The 22,272-nt window shown below is 36.8% G+C and overlaps 1 protein-coding gene across 1 annotated transcript in view; it reads right to left on the bottom strand.

Annotated features, from left to right (window-relative positions):
• LOC108976062 overlaps positions 1-22,272 on the bottom strand; it is a 31,762-nt gene that overhangs the window by 6,914 nt on the left and 2,576 nt on the right. The window contains exons 2-5 of the mRNA XM_018945004.1: positions 6,891-6,952; positions 4,201-4,476; positions 3,785-4,097; positions 3,498-3,648 (exon numbers count right to left, since the gene is read on the bottom strand). Of these exons, the coding sequence (XP_018800549.1) occupies positions 3,498-3,648; positions 3,785-4,097; positions 4,201-4,476; positions 6,891-6,914 (764 nt within the window). The 5' untranslated portion in view covers positions 6,915-6,952. The remainder of the gene's footprint in view (positions 1-3,497; positions 3,649-3,784; positions 4,098-4,200; positions 4,477-6,890; positions 6,953-22,272) is intronic.

Below are 22,272 nucleotides of genomic sequence, written 5' to 3'. Positions count from 1 at the left end.
AATAAACAACAACACTGTTTAACAAATTAATATTTTTTTTTCGAAATAGTTATATTTTGGATTTGAAATCATGAATTTAAAACAAAATATATAATTTCTTAAAATGTTTAATGTTAATGGTATAGTTTTTAGGAATATAATACAATTTTCTTTACATTAATAATCTACATAGTATGCGTTAGTTAACGGATAAATTTATAATTAAGAATAATAAGGTATTGAAAATAGAAAAACAGATGGAAATCAATAACGAAGCAGATATGATTCAAGTATGATAATCTCTAAAACTAAGGATTTGTTTCATAGGTCCAGGAATAGTATTTACAAACTTACAGCTACTATATGGGGATACTAGTATTTGTGAGGACATGGGTCTGCCTTTAAGAATATTGTTACCTCAAGACTTCCGGTCTTAGACCAAATATCCTCTGGGTATCCAAAAAAGAAAACATACGTTTGAAGGCGAGAGACCCGCGACGTAAAAAACAACCTCAATGAAAAAGATACAGTAGCCAAGAAGTGCGGACGGGGCAGTGACTGAGACGTGAGACTCGTGGTGGCAAGAGACTCAGTCGCCGAGTTCTGGCATTCATCCCAGTTAATGACTGTCTGGTAATAATCCACATCACAATGAGATTCTTTAAGACATTGCTGAATTGCGCCTATGCTCTGACGGAATAGACGGATGTTGTAACCAAAGATAAGATGTCTTCTATAAGCGCACCCGTGAAGACTGCTTCCTCCACGATGTTAAAATCATGATAACGCCGGGGTGGGAAAAGAAGCTATTCTTGACACAACAGTCGGTAAATTCAGCCTCAAAGGCCCGTAATGTGGTTATCGGCCGTATTTCGGAATAGGAAAATTCATCAAACTACCTGGCTGCTTCTTCTACGAAAGGACCGGAGCATACTCTTGTAGAACCCTCAGAGGTGATCTAGTGACCGATGCCCAGAGCATACTAAGACTATGAAGGGAAAATTTTCCAGCTTGCTAAATGTCAGTAAAGGACTAACATCAGGAAACGGTGAACCCGATTTCTCAATCGATGAGAATGAAGCTGACGAATGGAGAAGTTCGAATAGCAATTACAGGTCTGAAAGATAACAAAGCGATGGGGGCCGAGCTATTCAAATGGAGAGGCGAACTCATATAGAGTATGCATTAGCAGGTTGGGCAAAGAAGCAAATGAGTCTGTTAGTGAACGAGGACAAGACGAAATATCTACTATTATGAAATAAACAGTCGTCACATTATCGACTTGGCTTCAAAGTCACTGTTGACAGATAGATAGATGATAACTTCGTCTATCTTGGACAAACAGGTGCTACTTCGGACTGAGTAGATAATTGAGAAAAAAATTTCTCTCTCGACGAACAGAAACCAAAGTCTATAAGCCACTCATTATCCCGTTCTACTATATGGTGCAGGGCATGGGCGATGGCTACATCTGCTGGTTCGGCGGAAGATTTATGTTCCTTTACACATTGGCAACGGCGAATATTGCAGCCGATGAAACGATGAGATGTACAATATATACGAAATCATTGACATAGTTCAGCGAATTAAGACTAGGTTATATCGTCCGAATGGATGAAAACTCTCGAACACTGAGAGTATTCGACATAGTACCCGTGGCTGGCAGCAGAGGAAGAAGAAGACCTCCACTCCGTTGGAGAGATCAGGTGGAGAAGGACTTGGCTCCACTTGGAATTTCCAATTGGCACCAAATAACGAAACGCAGGAATGACTAGCGTGTTGTTGTAAACTTCGTTGTAAAGAGGTAAGCGGTCTCTATGCCAATAGAGAAGAAGAAAAATATGAAAGAGAGTGCTATCTACCTTTTTTATATTTCTACAGGGTTTGTCCGGAAAAATCATAGGACTATCCGCTCTTCCGCCGCGATTGTACTTCGGAGCGCACCGACTGGATTCGGTAGAGGACACTCCTAATTAACGAACGAGCGGCTGATCAGTTGTCTCCGAACACCTGGAGAGTCAGGACAAACATTTTCACGCAAAGTGTTTCTGTGAGTGGTGCAAGTCGAAAGTGCAGCGTTCGTTAGATCAGAGGTTCGCAACTAAATTCTTTGTGAAACTCGATAAATCTACAACAGAGACGTTTGATATGATCAAGCAGGGTTACCCAGATGTTGATTTAGCAAGAAATGGTATTCTTCGGGCCACCTGGACTTTTTGAAGGGCCGCGAAGAGGTCGCTGATTAAGACCGTGCTGGCAGACCTGCGACTTCGACAAACACCGACAATATGACTCGTGCGCGCAAACTTAAGTTAAATTTTTCAAAATCTGTGGTTCTTGACATTGTGACGGAGTACAAAGGTGTGCACGAAGATGGTCCCAATAGTGCTCACTGAAGAACAGAAATTTCGGCGAGCTGGAGTGTGCCAAGAAAATTTTAAATTTGTGTGAAAATTACCACCAATTTTTGGATAAGGTAATCACAGGTGTGCAACCCCGGACTTTTTTTGTTTCCTTACCTGAAAACGCCGATGAAAGGGAAACGTTTTGAAACGACAGAGGGGATCCAAGCAGGATCCGCGACGCCTTCAATGCTTGGAAATCGCGCAGGCAGCGCTGCATCGCCGCAGAAGGCAAGAAATTTTTTAAATCGACTCAATCCTATTACTTTCCGGACAAACCCAGTATAATTATTTTCTATAACGTGTTCGTTTAGTAGTTTTGAATATCACTGTTATATTGGAAGTCTGTGTGGTTAAAATTATTCGGTTTCAGATGCTAAAATGCTATTTTATTATTATAATTAATTAGGATAGCTCGAAAAGTTTATTGGTTATCCTTATGAATTCTATCAGTATTACTCTTTTAATAAAATTATTATTTATTAATTTACAAATTCACAGTTTTATATTTATTTTTATATGTAATAAATAAATTAAAAATGTATTTTTTTGCACGCCAACACCAAAGGTCAGGATTATTAAAGTAAAATAAAACAACGCTATTGAGTTTGTTTTCATGTTTTTATACAATTGTGTTTATTGAAAAGTTTAATATTTAGTAGTAAATATTAATAAGCCTAGTGATTTGATTTTTTCCTCGATTAAATTAAATTTTTATAGCAAAAATAATGCCAAAACCAAAAAGGTATATATATAAGAAATAAAAAAAAAATAAAAAAAGAAAGCAATAAGGGCGCAAAAAAAGCAGCAAAGGAGCTTCTTATAAGAAACCTTAAGCTGTATTTAGATATCTTGCATACCTTCTATATAAAAATAATAATTAAAATGACTAAAAAATAAGCAGCAAAAAGCAATCAAAGCAACAGAATAAAGCAACTAAGAAATGCAGGCTCAATTCGCGCGCAGTTTAAGCCCTTGTGGTGTTGCTAGAAAAGCAAAGTAAATATACAGATTAAAGCAAAATGAATTCAAATCGATTTTAATGCACTCAACACACCACACAATCACACACATATACGCGTACAAGAACTCACATATGAAAACAGTAAGACTTACCGCACAATAAGCGGGAACACATTGTTGTCATCCGGCGCACGATAGTCTCTGTAGTAAAGGAGATATGGAGATTTGTTATTCACAAAGATCGGTGGAACACCGCCACCGGTGTTGGAGACAATCGCAATGTCGGCGCAGTTGCGGAAAGTTTCTGTGAAGAAGTAAAAATTGACTTTAATACGAGTGGAGTCCCCGCAAGCCTTTCGAACTCTTTTCAAACAGTTATAAAGACTTTTTTCTTTTGCGAATCGTTTCTATATATATATTAATAATTGCAAACAACATACCCGCCTTGCCACAGCCCACTGCCTCAGTGCCATTGGAGCAAGTACCCCACATATTGGCTGTATAGTAGGTCCATTGCAGTACACATTGCGTGCATGTAACGTATGGCGGCAGACGTACACGATAGCGGAATATCTCCTTTTTGGGTGCGTCACGTGGTATCAAGAAGCGATGTTCCCGACTACCCGAAATGTACAGTGGGTAACGGTCGAAGCAAGCTTGTGAAGCCTCGCGTCGTGGATTATTGTTGGGACAGAGGAACATTTCGAAACGACCATAGTGATTGGCAGTAAGTTCAACCTCAACGTCGATTTCCTAGAAATACGGCGAATAAAACAAACATATCATCAACTTGTATTCGTGTTAAATTATCTAGCAAAATTTAGCTTCTCATTCAAACTCTAAATTGTTCACTCACCTGTCCAGCTGCGTAGTACCGCGATATGATGCCCTTCGCGAATTCACCACCCGCCTCATGCGGGCGTGGCGTCTTCACGTGGTACGCATCCCCGCAGACTCCACATTTGCCCGAATTCTGCTCCCATTGCACGGCGTATCCACCGCAAAATAGTTCATTATCATTATAATTTACGGCGTTCGGAAAGCCGAATCGCCACATGGCATTTCGTGCAGGTGGATCCATGAGACGTCCATGACCCTGCACGGAATTTATGCACAAACTGCAAATCGCAGCCTAAGGAAGTGAGATATTTATTTTATTAAGTATAGTTCAAATATATTGTACATATTTAAAATATATTACAAAAAGAACATCACAGAAGATTGTAAGAAGGCAACTGCGACCAAAGTCTTAAAACGTAAAATTAAAGGGAGCCACTCTTCTAAAATAAAGTTGTTTTTACCAAGGAAACGACACGTTTCGATCGTTGGTTTATTAGGATGGATTCTTCTGCTCAGAAAGCTGATGTCTTTTTTAGTGAATAAATAAATCCTGAGTACGAGTACAGCTTCTTTTCTTTCTGGGTTATAAAGGTCAAAGTGGATGATCAAAGTGGAGGTATATTTTCAATAGCGTTAAGCTTTGTTATTTTCGCCTTATTTTTGTTCAGTATTGCTTGGCATTTCATCATGGAAAAACTCACTCTTGAACAAAGTTTACAAATCGTTCAGCCTTATTACGAAAATTCACCTTCTGTAAAGAATGTATTTCGCGCGCTTCGCTTATCTTATGGTCAACATGATCGGCTTATCGCGCGTACTATTCGTAACATCACCATCCTTGAGACCCGAATACACCACGTCCAGCACGCATTAAAAAAAAAAAGAAAGGAAGTGAACGAAGACCGTGGAGAGTCGATGTATGGATTGATGTATGGAACGACGTGGGCTCTTGAATAGTTCCAAAATGATCCAACGTTTGTTAACAAAATTTTATTCAGCGATGAGACGCATTTCCACTTCAAGGGACGAACAGAAACATGAAGAAATTCAAGAGCTGACATTTACTTGATCCAGAAAAACAACGGTTTAGTGTGTTTTGTGGGCCGGAGGAATTCATATTTATTCAAAAATGATGCCGATGATTATCGCACCATGATAACCGACTATTTGATGCCTCAAATTGAAGCTCGTGATCTCGCCGACATTTGTTTCAACAAGACGGCGCTACTTCTCACACAACGCTTAATCAATGGATTTATTGAAAGAACATGGTGAGCAGATAATTTCACGTTTTGGGCCGGACGATTGGACACCAAGATCGTGTGATATCATACCATTAGACTTTTTCTGGTGAAGATGTGTAATGTTTAAAGTCTATGCCGACGATCTCGCTGCGATTCAGTCCTTGGAGCAAAACATCTCGCATGCTATTCGCCAGTTATCAGTCGAAATGCTCAAACCTTCATCGGACGGACTATATCAGACGTAGCCGCGGCCAACATATGAAAAAGATAATCTTCAAAAAATAAATGCTAAAGAATGTTCTAATGATAATAAACATTCCCCATTAAATTTGAAGTTTCTGTACGTGTTCTTTAAAAAAGTAGGGAAACTCGAAATGGACCAACTATTAATTGTTCTATTAGAGAGGACTTTAACTAACGCTTGATTTTCCAAAAAAAAAAAAAAACTTTAAACACATTCATTAACGACATTAACTCTCATAGATGTAGACGTCTAGTACATCGACTACTAAAATTATGTGGATATTTCTCCTAAATTCTAAGACACATAGATATTTTAAAGAATACTAGTTGAAGGATCTCCTGTGCTAAAACGAGATTAATTATAGTTAAATATATCTTTAAGCTTAGACGTCAGCCTTACTCAAAATAATCTGATAAGATTTAGATTTGCTATAAGAAAGTGGAAGTCCAAAGTACGGTCTTCATCGTGCAGATTAAAATTTATTCTAAATTAGAGGGGCATACAGATTAGCAACATCTGCTTGTTGTCGGGTTATCCAAAAAGGAATCCATAATTTTGATTTAAGATGATAATATTTCGTTTGAGCATATTTATACCCTGAACAGAGTATATTAAGTTTGTCACGAAGTTTGTAATCTCCAGAAGGAAGCGTCGGAGACCCTATAAAGTACATAATGATCAGTATGTTAAGCTGTCGATTTAGCCATGTCCGTCTGTCTGCCTGTATATACACGAACTAGTCTCTCAGTGCTTAAGATATTGTTTTGAAATTTTACAAACGTCATATTCTCTTCAAGAAGCTGCTTATTTGTCGGAGCTCCCGACATCGGACCACTATTCTTGTATGGAAAACTTTCACATTTGACAACATTGTTTTCATAAAAGTTGGCTCAGGTCATTTTCTGAGCCGACAATGTAATCTCCGAAGAAATTATTAAGATCGGCTTACTATAGCATATAGCTGCCATACAAACTGAAAGATCGGAATCAAGTTCTTGTATGGAAAACTTTCACATTTGACGTGGTATCTTCACGAAATTTGACATGGATTACTTCTTAAGGTAATAATACAATCTCCGAAAAAATTGTTCAGATCGGATTACGATAGCACATAGCTTCCATACAAACTGGACACATAGTTACTAAAGTAAATGCACCTGTGAAGGGTGTATTAGCTTCGGTGCAGCCAAAGTTAACGTTTTTTATTGTTTTACTTACCAATGCGATTAATAGCGACTTCATTGTGTGTACTTAGGTATTAAGGTTTTTAAGCGTAAAAACTAGAACGAAAGAGAAAAAAATATTAGTCAATTGTTAATTGAAAAAAATATTTTTTTTGTTAAATTAGTTTCAAAGTATTAGTATTTTTACTTAAAAAAAAATGAATCACATTTTTTCTTTAAATTGTTCTTCTTTTTCTTTTAAATTGAAAAAGCTTGGCCTATGAAGCAACAATTAATTATCTAGGGATGCCACATTTGGATGGTATAGCTACTTATTCTATCTCTGTTTGACTATACCAGTAAACGAGTATTTCATTTATATCTACTTCTTTTTCACATCGGCCCTAATTATAATTGTTTGATATATTTCGACCTTGTTTTTATAGCAGGAGGTAGCATCGAAAGCCAGAGTGTGCAATTTTAAACCTAACCTACTTCCAACTCAAATTTCTCACATGGAACCACCGGATCCTATCTCTTTATATATAATAGAAAGCAGTATATTTGATTTATTCCAGTGGTTCGTTCGAATCGCAACTTTTGGCGAACTGAAGACAGCTGTGCTAACCAGTCATTGCTCTCTTCCTTATTAACTATCCACAGTAGCTAAATACTAAAGCGCCAGCAGTGATAAAGCGTGTGTTGAATTAAGACCAGAAGTACCAGCAATTATGTCTCAATCAATTGCAAGGACGACAGGTTTGTATTGATGCATATTAATCCACGCCTCCATAAAATATACACATATACATACATATGTATGGTATGTACACATTTGCTCAAAAGATTATCTCTTGCTAATTAGCAAATTGCCGTGATCATGTAAATGGTTTGTAATGATGGGTTATTATTTATGGTTTATTAACAGGTAAATTAATGTGATATTGTTAATATATGGTATGTTAATATAAAATATGTGTTTTTGTGGACTAAAATTATTCTCTCAAATTCTTTATGTATAACAAAACAATAACCATGTGAAGAGGTTTCATATTATATTTTTAAATACAAATCTATTATATATTTCTTCATTCCTCGGGAATACGAATGCAAAGTCATTGACATTATGTATTTCTTAATCAAATGTTTAGCTAGTTTTAAGCCGAAAGGTTAACAATCTAAGAAGAAAGCACACCGCTTAATATAAGCATTAAGTTTAATATTTTTCGTATTTATTAGAGCACTAATTTGGTTTAGAAAGAACGGTGTACCGGTTTGTGCTTAATAGAGCTGACATGTCTTTGACATTAATATTTTAGTTTATTACGTAAATGGTATAAACAATGTTATTGATTAAAATGCTGAGTCTGATTTAAAAATTTCGTCAAAAGTGAGATACATATGTACAATCATTTAGTTAATTTTTTGTTGCTTTTTCTTCAGTAAACAAATTGAAATAACATGTTAAAAATTTTTATTACAAAATTTTCTATAATACTTTTTAAAATTCAGAAAGCCTAGTTTTACTTTGATCTTGCAATTTATTATGCAAATTCCGACTAATAAACTTAATCGATCGATATTTAAAATTTTCATACGCAAGTGTTCTAGCCATAACCATTACACAAATATTCATATGTTAGAATATATTCGCACTAAAACCAAAATTATTTTTTAATTAAGCATATTTTTATTATTTTGGCGCATTTTCTGCTGCCGATGGGAAATATATATGCGCATTACCCGTCCGGGCTGAAAATAGGTCGTATGTTAATGAATCTCAACGCTGACATTTATTTGCTTTTACGAATAACTAATTGAAGCCGCGCAAGTTCATCGGACTCGTACTACGAATGTTAATATTTTGAAAATGCTGATTATTATTAAACAAGTTAATATATGCCTCACAACGGGTATGCCCCGCTAAATGAAATCTTTTACATTTTTGTTTTGAAATGGTTTCTTTGACGCCAAGCAGAAGTTTTCGAAAGAATTTGCATAAAATATGGTATTTTCAACATAAAATACGTTTTATTGCCATAACTAATTTAAGCGGGCATGTAATTAGGAATGTCATAGGGCCTATACCATATACTCGATGACATAATACTACTATAATACTACTACTATATATTGGTGGGGAATGTACGAACTGAAGAGCTAAATAGAGAAGACACAATCTTCTATAAAACTGATATTGATATCAAATAAGCCATTTCTTATGTTTTCCTCCCAATTGATAAGGAAACGAAACATATGACTCTGTTTGTGAAAGAGGACAAGACGAAATATCTTCTGCTATCAAACAAATAGTCGACGAACTCGCGATTTGGCTCTCACGTCATTGTTGACAGCTTCGAAGTCTTAGATAATTGCGTCTTTCTTGTAATCATCATTAACACCAACAACAATATCGGCCTTGAAATGCAACGCAGAATCACTCTTGCCAGCAGTTGCTGGTTTGGGCAGAGTACGCAATAGAAAAGTAAAGTCCTCTTACAGATCTTCGATTCAGTAACGGGTGAAATCAGAGGAAGAGGAAGGTGTCTACTCCATTGCACTTGATATCTCGAATTGGCGCCAAATAATGGAATCATTAAATTATGGAATCTAATTTGTATTTTATCTTTACTTATATCTTTATTATACTTTTCAATATTTTTTTTTTTTTAACTGCGTGGCAAATCCATAGTGTGTTTTACCTATTTTGTCCAAACAAAATCTTACCATGGCTCTTTGGTGGAGGGAGCGAGATTTTTCAAAACGAGGTTTCTGCCTTTTTTAGTAGTAGAATCTACTTCTCTGGAGTTCTTAGGGGAAGTGGCTATCCTCTATGATAATAGGTTAGCGATTCCAAACTCGTGCTTTCAAAGCTACATAGTTAAGGAATACCTAACTTCGCTATCAATGACATCGAATAACGTCTTGGTAAGAATAGGGGGTATGCCAAAGCGTAGGTTACTATAAAGTTGACGAGTTGGCAAAAAAAAAATCCACCTTAGCCCTGCTATTATAATAATAAAATGGGAACTGGTCGAAGCTCCGCTCTTTTCGGGAATCCTATTACTGGAGAGCGGGAGCGGCGCTGAGGTACCATTAGTTCTGGCGCTGTTGAAAAATACGTTTGGCTCAAAGTGGCTAGCTTAAAGTCTAGTGAGTTTTTCGATCTTGGTAACTTCATGCTTTTTGCTGTCGCTGCCCAATCGATGGTAGCTAGAGTTCTAGTGAGTTTTTCGCCCTCAGTTATTTGGGTTAGGTCAGTTGGGGCTCTAAATGCTCGTGCTGCAATTGATGGTCAGGCAATAAGTTTAAGAACCTTGCCGTATACCAGATGTAGAAGCTGTTTGGAAGAAAAGATAGATAAAGCTTAACACCTCCTCCTACATTGTTTCACTGTTATGAGATCTAGGCTTGAACACGTCGAAGCTCAAACTCTCAGATATTCCGGCGAGATGGGAATAGAAATAAAAGCTCAAGCAAATATATATTGGCCTTAATGCCTGTTTTCGATTAATACAATTATTATTATTATTATTTTTTTTTTTTAATACATGAGTTTTATTTTCTAGCATCAGAAAGGACTGTATGTGTATATCTAGTACAAGGTGGAAGTGTTATCCCCATTTTGGGAGTAAATCATTGAACCTAATTTAATCTACCATATGACGACGACAAAGATGTGGAATGTAATTAAATTTTATATTTTAACAAAGAATTGTTTGAAACTAAAACGGATTAAAAGAATCGATAAATTTACGTACGAGGTGTGTTCAAAAAGTATCGCGAATTTTGAATTTCATGTCTCTCGCTTATGCCTCACTTATGTTGACAGCTGCTTTGCTTGTACGTGTTTTGGATCGTCTTCGATTTTTACCTATTCAAAAAAAATGGATCAAAGAACCTGTATCAAATTTTGTGTGAAAAACGAAATTAAGTGCGCGGATGCATTCCGAATGTTGACTGTGGCATACAGAGAAGCTACCTTGGACCGAAGCAACGTTTATCGGTGGTACAAAATGTTCTCAGAAGGCCCAGAAGATGTGACAAAAATTGGCTTTTGCACCACGATAACGCCCCTGCTCACACATCGTTGCTTGTGCGCGACTTTTTGGCAACACACTTATAAGCCCAGATCTGGCCTCCTGTGACTTTTTCTTGTTCCATAAACTGAAGAGGCCCATGGAAGGACGACGTTACGCTCTCTTGACGAGATAAAGACTTCGAGGAGCTGAAGAATATAAAAAAATGATTTTTTGAAGTGCTTCGAAGATTGGAAAAACCGTTGGCACAAGTGTATAATATCTCATGGGGATTACTTTGAAGGGRACAAAATAGATATACATGAATAAATAAATAATTTTTGAAAAAACACAAAATTCGCGATACTTTTTGAACACACCTCGTATTCCTTGAAAGGAAGTGTGCTATTTCGTTCAACGAGCGTTAATAGAGCAGAATAATCTTAGTATAAGGAAATTTACCTGCTATCCTCGTATATTGTGTGCCATGACAACATTTCTTGTCATATTTTGGTGAATGAGAGAACTATAAGAGAGAACGAACAAAAGGCAGTGTGGAACGGTTGACTTCCCACTAGCACTTTCCTAGACTTCATTTAAATTATTTTTGATGCATACCGCAGGCTATCAAATGGAACGTCATATGAAATAAAAATTATGCTGATCTGAACTTTTGTTTTTATTTTTAATTGGCGACTTTTTATGGCTAACCCCCCCATTACGAAGAATGCCTTTGGATAGTTACTCATTAAATCATTTAAATTCCTTAGGGATACCAAACATATAAATACCGTAAGCTACTTGAGTACCGCCATTTAAAAGTGCGCTTGCGGTTTTATTGACTTCTTTGTTTTGCGAATCACCACTTCAACTATAATAAAATACCTACAGAACGTGATAAACCACAAAGAATGTGCGGGACCGTAGATATAATGGCAAACGGAAATGACTGCATGAGATTAATTTTACCAAAGGCTTCAGTCTCATATACTCAATGCGCTCGTTAAAAGGTAAGATTACATCAATAGAACAACAAATACTTCAAGTTTAAAAAACTTCGTTCCGACAGATCAATAAAGAAAAGACATTATAACATAAAGAACATATACACACACATACAAATTAATTTACTATGTCGTTGTTAGCTGTATTGAATTCACCAAATACCGAGGTGTGGCGAATCGAACAAACAACTAACATAAATCAAATAGAAATTGAATGAGAAAGAAACAATGTGACTTTAATATTGGATATCAATTTTCTTGTTGTATTTACATGTAAACTCGTTGACAAGAGAGCAGAGCATAAACAAAGTGTATTGAGAAGTGGCGAATAGAAGCCGTATGTTATCTTCATCACTCGTTTATAGTTACATATATAACTAGCCTCAACATTGTTGTTACATATTCTGAAATGCCGACAAGACACTTTATAACACTCAATCAGCATAAAAGACACTTAAGAATGATTTGTGTATTATTTCGTGTTTTTGTGTTTTTGTGTTTTTTTCCTAGCTCATAAGCTCACCCTTCATAAGCTCGTGCCATTAATAATCGGGCCTAATTATTTTTTCAGCACAAGTCATTGAGCCAAATTTTTTTGTGCGATAAACATGACTTGAATTTTTCACTTCGCAATTGTGTTCGCTTTGATTATTGTATGCGTTGCGCATGCGCAGATCAAGGAATACCAGCAAAAACTCATTGTAAATGCTGACACTAAATTGGTAACCCATTTATGGTTGCCGAAAATGTTACTTATACGAGGAAACGTGATCTAAGGTTTAGAATGCGCTAATAGTATGCAGAAATTGTGGTTCGAACATTTGTTGTTTTTTAGCAAAGCTCTTCATTAGATGGTTTGTCTGAAAGCTGGATTTTAGGCCTAATTTGATATTTGGGAGAAATGCTTTCTATGAATTAATTAATTTAAATTATATTCCGTATTTATAAAATTTTTTTAATAATAAMATGAAATACTTAGCAAGTTTAGGTCAAAATATAAGAACGTTACCACTTGTTTAAAAATGTTATACAAAAATACGCGAAATTGCGGAAATAGGGTAATGAACTTAATATGGTAAATAAGGTGTAAATAGTCCTTGAATTGAAATTTTTTTTAAGCGTGTTGCCACCTGTTTACAAATTTTAATTCAATATAGGTGGTAAGTTCATTTAATTATCGATGAATGTGCAAAAATGCAAAGAGATTTAAATAGTGTGAAGTTTAAGGTAGTTTAGGGTTACCAACTGTTGTAATTTTGTATACTATTAAATTAATAAAATTTCAAATTATAGTATTGAGTAATTTAAAAAATACCTTGCTTTAAAAGAATCGGTCAGTTATATTTTTGAAAAATAAAAGTATCAAAGTTCACACATGTTTGAATTTTTAAGTCAAGAAAAATGTGCAGTGAAAATTGCTGAAATATGGTAATTAAACTGCAAAACTAAGATTAGAAAATATTTGTCTAGGCTAGTTGCCAACTGTTTAAATTTTAATTTCTACAAAATTTAAGAGCTAATATAATTCTTGCCTTTGGCACCTGAAACAAATTTGTTTTGATAGTGTGTTTCAGAAAAGTTAGGTTAGGTCGAAGAAGTTGATGCCTATAACGCTGGTATGTTGTGTTACCTAAAATTACTAAAAACAGGATCATAAGACCCCTACAACTTGAGAAAGCACTTTGAGATTATCACAATTCTGTTATGACGGCTAATATTAGCTTCGGCTGTCTCCTGCTTCGCCAAAGGTAAAACTGCCTAGATATTTCATTCTCAGAATTTGGACTTTTACCCGTCGTTTAAATTTAGGTGAACATGACTATTAGCAATAGCTTCAAGCTTCTTCCATATTAGAATAGTATGGGTAAGGGGTCATAGCGGAATTACCAGAAATTCCAAAGCTGAAGAACTTGCTAGGGATGGCACCCTTCCTTCCCCTATTTTCTCCGATTAGAAGTGAGTCGGTTTCCTGATGTCTTCTTGTGTTCTGGCGTTGAACCTTTGAACCACCAATGCGCGCTGGTCAACTACTTGTACGACTGCGAGATCCTTGAGTCCAGAGTGAGACGTAAGGGATCATCCATGCTACTGGCTCTTGACAAGTCAATCTCGCTGCAATGGCAGATGTTTTAACTGTACACTGCCTAATAGGTTCACACGTGGTACGGCGTGTAAATATTTTATACTACGCTCTTTGGCAAAACTGTAAGGAGGAAAGCGAGGTGGAACCACCCTGTCACTTTCTCGCTACTGCCCAGCTTTTGACATACTGATATTAAAGTATCTCAATATACACTCTTTTGGCAAACTAAGCCAACTGGCTGGGATTAATGTTAATCACCGTAATAGGTTAGGTTAGTTGTGGTAGGTAAATAAACGAAACTTAGACCAGTTTTGATCCTTTACGATACCAAATGGAGTTCAGTACGTACATTGGTTCGTGAGTTGCAGTAATCCTTTACGATGCCTAGGTCGATTTCGATATATCATACCGAGAGGCCCCTAGATGCTTACAGCGTAGTCTTACCAATGTCAAGTGCACAATGGTCAAGTGCACAAGAGATGATCCATTGTTTCCCTGGTGTCTGCTCTAGATATTTGCTGCAGTCCGCTTGATCTGTCAGCGTGTGTCGCTTCAATAAATTTATGATAAACTCAAAACAATACGTCGATCTATAAAAATCTATTGATCCACCTCTAGGAGTTGAACACAAAGGACAAGTATTCTTACAAGTGAGATGTTGAATCAACATTCTGACCTAACCCCTAACCTAACCTTACTTGAAAATTTTTGTTTCCAATGGAATCACGGCTACGGAATCATTGCAAATATTGCAGAAGTGTGCAGTAAAGATGACTTGACGATGAAAACTTATCTGTAGTGAAAAACGATTCAAGCTTAAAACTGTTGCAATCGTAAGGAAACTATCACCGAACCTGATTAAGTTCAATAAGTCCAACAATAGTGCATACACGTGCAGCTTCATTCGTGGATCAATGTTTTAAATGAACTAAAAAATTCCATTGCACCTGTGAGTAATGCAATGCACAGCCATTACATAGATATTTAAAGTTGATTAATTACTTCACTCAATGCACGCAACGATCCGCAAAATGCACGAGTTATGTACAAGATATGCATGTCTTCTTAATGCCGCATTCTGCGAGAGGCAAAAACCATACAGCAAACCGATCAGACAACTAATCATGTTGTACACATGCGTAGCTACAACAAAACAACAACAAAAATAAATCCAGATTCATACAAGAACTTGCAATTTATTGCTCCAATTGTTGCAAGTTGTCGCCAGATGCAGCGCATGCGGCAAGAATTCCAAGTCCAACGTGCTGTGCGAAGGTGAGGAGACTCAATGGCTTGCGATCTACACGCCACACACCGCAGGGCTCGACGTCACATTAAATTGAATGTCTTGCTACGCAGCACCAGCCCCTTTTTAGTACCGCAGCATTATCGATTCTTCCTTATTGCTTCCTCGGACAGCGCATAGACTTGTTTTGAAGACTTCTATTTGCCAGCTACTCCCTTTCTTGCTTCTTTGTTGTTGTGCGCTTGCCGGTTTGGCATGGTTTGGCAGAGGGCCTGTCCGATTTTATTGCCAGCGCCATAATATTGAAGATTTGCAATAATTCTCATACGCAGTTTATCGGGTTTCGCCTTCTTCCGTGGCTGCGGCGCTGTTTTCTGGCTTCTCGTCACTTGTGTGGTTGTTGCTCTCTTTGCTCGCGTATTGAGGCCTGCAGCGGTGGCAGTTCAGCTGATGGCTGACCATTTATAATCACAAGGACATTCGGGGCGTTAAGTCAACAACGAAAATAGTGGMAATAATATTAACAACAACAACAATACCTACACCTTTGCTAGCCACATAGCGGCTGACAGACATGCCTGCTGGCCGCCTTCTTGTTTATGAACTGAAAATTATTCGCCTCCAACTTGCAAGTTGCGTAAGAAAAAACTCGACAAAAGCAAAAACAAAAAAGGAAAGCCAAGGGCCTAAATTATGTACGCTTGCATGCCGTAGCATTGAAATGTTTGCATTTCTCGCACTTCTTGCAAAATTTCTGTGATTTTGCGTGCTTGATTAAACTTTAATTTACAGCTTTGCAGCAATTAGTTGTTGGCTGTCGACTGTGGACTGACCCTTGCCCGTCGTTAATATTGTTATGTGGCTAGTCTCTTTGCTGACTTTGCTGACTATGGGGCGGCATCGCGATTTAATAAAATATTTTCGACGTTTTTCTGCCATTACAATGGAATTAATTGCGAAATCCCTCGCTGGCGCTGTTATATACTAAGATCCATTTGGTAATAGGGTAATCCTCAAAGTTTCGCATATAACCAAATGAATTTTGTCAGGTTAACTTTCTATTGAATGCATTTGTGGAAGAAAACAATGTCGATTAGTTAAAACGAAATTATTGAAATGACTAGAAGTGTTACCCAAAAACAATAAGATCTTAGAACTTCGTCCAAAATAGTGGCTTAGTAACGTTGACAATTGCAGTGTATATAATTTAACCCAACAGCGGATTAATGAAAAGAAAATATAACAAATAATATCAAAGTTACGATAAAATCTAACAAGAACCGAATGGCCGGGTCATGTGCAAAGAACTTCATATAGAGTTATTTGACTTTTTTCCTAAGAGTCTGATTTCTTATTTCTTGAAATTTTGTCATTTGCTACCACTGCTTTAGAGAAATGAAGAACAGACGATTCGAAATGACATTTATTGTTCCTTATTTTTCAATACTTTTTCTCCTTCTTCTTTGTTACCATAACTATGAGTCCGTCTGGACCTAGACGATCTTGGTCCTTCCATTGAGTGCGTGTGCGTTTTTGTTTTCATTGTTCATGGATCATGAATCGAAGAAGATTTTCCATAGAGTATCGTTTTCCATACAAACGCCTAACTTTTTCTATTTCGCCTTAAATCTCATCTAGTTCGTGGTTCCCTCTTCTTCGTTACTGATCGCTCATGCGAACGGCTCTGAGGATCTTCGAGGGGATAGTTCTCTCGTTTTCTCTGTTTTTCATCTAGGTTCGTCATCGTCCACATTTCTGCTTCGCAAAGGGATATATTTTCCAATTACTTACCGATCCCAAACTAGGCAACCGATTCCTATAGATAAGAGTTATTGTGCGCTTGATCTCTAGACTAAGATTTTTGTTGGTAATAATGTAGTGGTATTATGTATAATGTTTAGATAGACAAAGTCCTTCAAATATTTAGCTGCCAACAACATCATCTATCTTCCAATGAATAATTTCTTGAAATATCTTACCCTTAAAAAACACCGGCAAAGTTCATAAGATAGTGGCATATGTGGACGACATTGCCATCTTAATAAAGGGTAGGTGTCTATATACGATAGAGGTGTAATATTAAGACAGACTACCACAGTCAATACAGTAAAGGATTGGGCATCGCAAGCAGGTCTGTGGTTGAACCCGGAAAAAAACAAATCTGATTGTGTTCACAAGAAAAGCACAAAATTCATCTAAGGAGTTTAACTTCGATAAATGGGACACAACTTTCTTTCAAGGACCGCACCAAGTTCCTTAAGGTAGCGTTGGACCACAAACTGCTGTAGAAGCACTACGTGGAGGGAGAAAAGCTAGCAATGCTTGATATGTATGTAGGAAGATGATCCGCACAAGGGGGTCTATGCCTCTCTCATGCACTGGTGCTACATAGCTATTGTGATACCAATTCTGCTCTACGGTTCAGTAGTATGGTGAACAGAAAAGGTTCAAAGGCTCGCTGCGCTGCATAACGGGAGCTTTAAGAACAACTCCAACGGCGGCTCTTGAACTGTCAACCTATAGATATCTGCGCTGAAAACTGCGCAGCAAATCGGCGGTACGACTACTGGCTGCAGGAGAATTTACACACAGAACCTTACCCGAAGGTAAGCGGCGGCTGGGCAAACTAGGGTTATATTTATGATCCTACTTTTCAACTGGGAAAGAGGTTCAAAGTAAATATAGGAAAAGATGGCAGGCGTAAAGTTATGTTAGCTATGCGTAACACTCTAAACAAATGTACCGATGGCTTCAAAATGGACGATGAAGTTGGTGCGGAAATATACTGCCTAGAGTAAGGCATAAATAGTCTTTTAAGTTGCCGGACAACTGCAGTATATTTTAAGTTGAGGTCTTTGTTATTATTGTATGAGGGCAATGGACCTGATAGATCAAGACTGCAGGACATGTCTAGAGCAAGGCAGCAGGGAAACAATGGTTCATCTCATTCGAGTCAGGTGCAGACATCCGAAGGCATGACTAATCGTCATGGACTAAGCAACTGAACTATATCTGGATATTTCGATTTTTATGTTTTGATGTAGGTAAGCTATTCAGAAACCGTTTGGGAGAGTCATCATGGTTTAATAAAGTTTTGCCCAAACTAGTTTGGAAAGGTTTACGTTTTAAAGATATGTATTTCGAAACTAAAAAGTGAATAGTTTTTCAACCATATTTATATTTTAGAGCCACCCTAATATATACATATATATATATATATTGAATATGTAGTATAAATTATGTATTAATAAACGAGTTTGTAATTTTGATCTCAATTAAAATTAGCGCTGCCATGAAGTCACTTTCTTGCCTACATCCTCAACAGCCTTTATGTTCTCAGCTGCCAATCAGTAGGCAATCCTCATTCACTATGCTTCACTCTACCCAGTCCCATATTCGCCTCCTTTTGCGAGCATTTCGCAAACATCTGGTAAACAATGGATTTACATGTAATTGGAATATCCACCAGCATCCATCGATGCCAAAGCCATCGTCAGACATTCTTGCGGGATTTGTGGTTTACCGTTGCACCTTGTTGTACATGTGTGTGCGTGTAGGCGTGTAGGTGTGCCAGGATATCCATTGTAATTGAGGATTTTGTGATGGAGGAGACGAAAAGATGAACTTTTATTTTCCTTGGGGTCTGTGACGTACCGCTACGCGTTTGCTCATAGCTTTCTTTTAATTACGATTGGGATAACGGTGTTAAGTGAAGCAGGAAAACCAGTATTATTTCTAATGAATGAGCCCTCGACAAACAAATGGTTTTTCGCTTGTGGTTAATTTACCTGATATTATTGTTGGTACAAAAATTAGAATATGAGAAGTGTGAGAGATCTACAATAGTACGGCTTTGCGGACAGAAAACAATTGAACACTTGTGCCTAATTAACGTTCATTAGAATAGTACGAATTTGATCTGAGTTTAATATTTATCTACTACAGCGGTTGGTCGTAAATTGGAATCGACCCCTGGTACTGTGAAGCGATAGTGTGGTACTTTTTTAGATATGAAAATTTCTTTTTAAGAACAAAATAAAAAAATTGAAGTTTGGTTCGAAACGTTCATAATGTTAAAAAAGACCTTCGGTGGTAACTGTTTGTCGCGAGCAAGTGTTTTTCATTGGTATAGATTAGAGGATCGAGAACGCGTAGACGATGAACTACCTGCATCACGAAATTAACGTGCGAATTAACATTTAGAGATCTTAATGGCAACGTTTTAATGCCAGTAGGATCAGTTAAAACTATTTTGAGATTGACCTCAAATCTCTAAATTTGTAAAGAGAGTCAGGGAAACACTGTCTTTCGACTACCAGGATGTCATGATTAATATTATGATGGACGCTGAATCATGGATCTATGCTTACGATCCGAAAACAGATAATCAATTGGTCGAAAACTGATGCCGGAAACCCACGACAAAGCATGTCAAAAAGGAAGAATATGTTTTTTTTTCAATTATCGAAGTGCGAAACTATGAACAAGGAATATCATTCGTCGTTAGGGCGAAGCTATTAGTAAAAAGAGGCCGGACTTATGGGACGACAACTCTTGTTTTTTGCACCACGATAATGCACCGTCGCATACTGCAATGATTGTTTGTAAGTTTTTCGCCAAATTTTCAATCAATATCGTGCCGCAACCACCGTATTCACCTGATTTAGCTTCGTGTGACTTCGGAGAAACCGTTTTGAGTCAATTGACTTTGACAACTGCTTGGACGATTAGAAGAAATATTTGCAGAAGTGTATTGGGACCAACACAAAGGACGACATAGATTTTGGAAAATAAACAAGGAATTTTATAAATATGAACAAAGTTGTATTATTTTTTGTCCATAGTAGTATACCGCTCTCCATTGAGAATAACGGTGTTACCACCTCCATTTCGAAAGCAGTACGGACCGAGGGTCCCACCAAAGCAAAAACCACAACAAACTGTCAATTTGGGTGAGTGTAATGGTTGTCCATAAATAATATGTGAATTTTATTTGCACCAGAATCGAAAGTTTTGTTTATTTACCGCATCACTCAGATGAAAATGAGCCTCATTGGAGAAGATGATTTTCTTAAAAATCGTTTCCAAGTTGTTCCGAGGTAAAATCAGCAAATTCACGTCGTTTACGGTGGTCCAAAGACTTCGGTTCTTGAGTGATAACAATTTTATAAGGATACAAGCCCAAATTCTTTCTCAAAATCCGTCAGATTGTGATTTGAGACAGTCCCAATTCTTGAGAACGTCTTGGAACATTTGTCTGAATGGCAGCAATATTTTCATTACTTCGAGCGGTGCTTTTTCTTATTGCCACTTGAGCATTATGTAAAAAAAAAATTTAACAATTCGACGAATAGCGAACACATGTGGACGATTATTACCATAAAATGGCAAAAGTTCCAATTAGAGAACGTCTATTTTGATATAAAATTTTAATAATCTGTAAATGTTGTTCTTGTGTCTTTCTATGATGAAATTGTAAACATTACCAAATACAATGAAAAAAATGTCAGATCTCGACATATTAAAAATGCCCGAAATGATACTTAGAAATCTTATCATTCCTATTGGAAAACCTGGTATTTAGTAATTCCAATATTTTTAGACGATTTTCTCAATATTTAAATTAACGGAGTTATATGGTTTTAATAAAAAATGCTGTACAAGCTAATATGGGGCAAGTGAACGATATGTAAATATCTATATGCCCAAATTATGTCCAATGAGTTCGTTAACCTGCGTTAGCTAGAAAGACTCTAGGTGCTAAATATGATGGAGAATTTGAAAATTTGCCGGCCTTTGACTAACACACTCGAGATGAGTGCTAAAATTCAATCATGCGTGAGCTCAGAAATTTTTATAATAATTTGCAGAGAGACATCCAATGTGTGAAAACTTGGGCCACCAGTTCTGCTACGTAAATATTATGTAAGAATTCTTCTTCTTTTTTTATCGGCTTAGACAACGTTTTCGCGGTTATAGCCGATTATGTAAGCCTACTAGAAATAGTTTTCGCAATTCTTTTAGCAAATGAGGTGACCAAAATCGATGAATTTGCAACAAAAATATACAAACCAACAGAAATTAAAACAACAACATTTTTCGACGGGATTTAAATTAAATATTCCGCGCGCACACAAATAGTTGGGTAATTGTGCGTTGGCAGCGTTGCCAATGACAGACAATGACAATGATAAGAATCGATTTCCGAAAAGCATAAATCGAATGGATCTCCGCACGTACCAGTCGAAATTCACGAAATTTGAATGCTTCTTTATTTTATTTTATGAAAAAGCGACCACAAAAATAACAAAAACAAACACCGTTAACAATAAGTTGAAATCACGAAAAATGTGTCAATCTGCATGGCAGTATGCTGCTGAAGTGCACCGATCAAGAGAAATTGTCAATTTAACAAATCAATTGTATGGCGTGATTAATGACTGTGGTGACATTTATGCATGTGGTGGGTATGTATACCGCGTAGAGAACACATAAAACTAGAATTGGAACAAATAGCTTTTTTTCTAAAATTTAAATAACAAGAAGTGCCACTCGTACTTAGTACGCTTTACCCAGTGCATTTCAACTTATTTACAATCTAACGGTTTTCTAGACAAATGAGCTCATTTGCCGCTAATCTCTATAGAGAGTGTTACATACCTTTATACAAGTCTGTGCATATATAAGTATATAATATATAAAGTGATTGGCTGCAAAATAACTACCGTTACACACTCAAAATGGCGTTGCAAACACCCGTTATTTGGCAAATAATCGGCAATTTTATGTTACTGCTTAAACCACAATCGAAATGCGCTTATAAATTTCATTAATTGCCACAGACGCAAATAATATTGAATTAGGAATTAGTATTCGAGATAATTATTCGCTTATAATGTGCTTAAAAGCGCAATCAGAATGATATGTGCCCGTGGGAACGAAAAGCTGCTGAACCGGTAAATACTTTTGGCGAAAGCTTTAAAACAAAGCCGTTATAATTAATGAGGTTTTGAATGAAAATGCAAGAAGTAAAGAATTAAATTTAATAAAATAAAAAACTAGCACTAGCACTGCAATAAAATAAA

This window comes from Bactrocera latifrons, unplaced genomic scaffold (assembly GCF_001853355.1).
Source record: "Bactrocera latifrons isolate USDA-ARS-PBARC rearing strain unplaced genomic scaffold, ASM185335v1 scaffold_0, whole genome shotgun sequence".
NCBI classification, from domain to species: Eukaryota; Metazoa; Arthropoda; class Insecta; order Diptera; family Tephritidae; genus Bactrocera; species Bactrocera latifrons.
The sequence above is the reverse complement of the archived record's forward strand: the minus strand, read 5'-3'. Positions and strand labels throughout refer to the sequence as shown.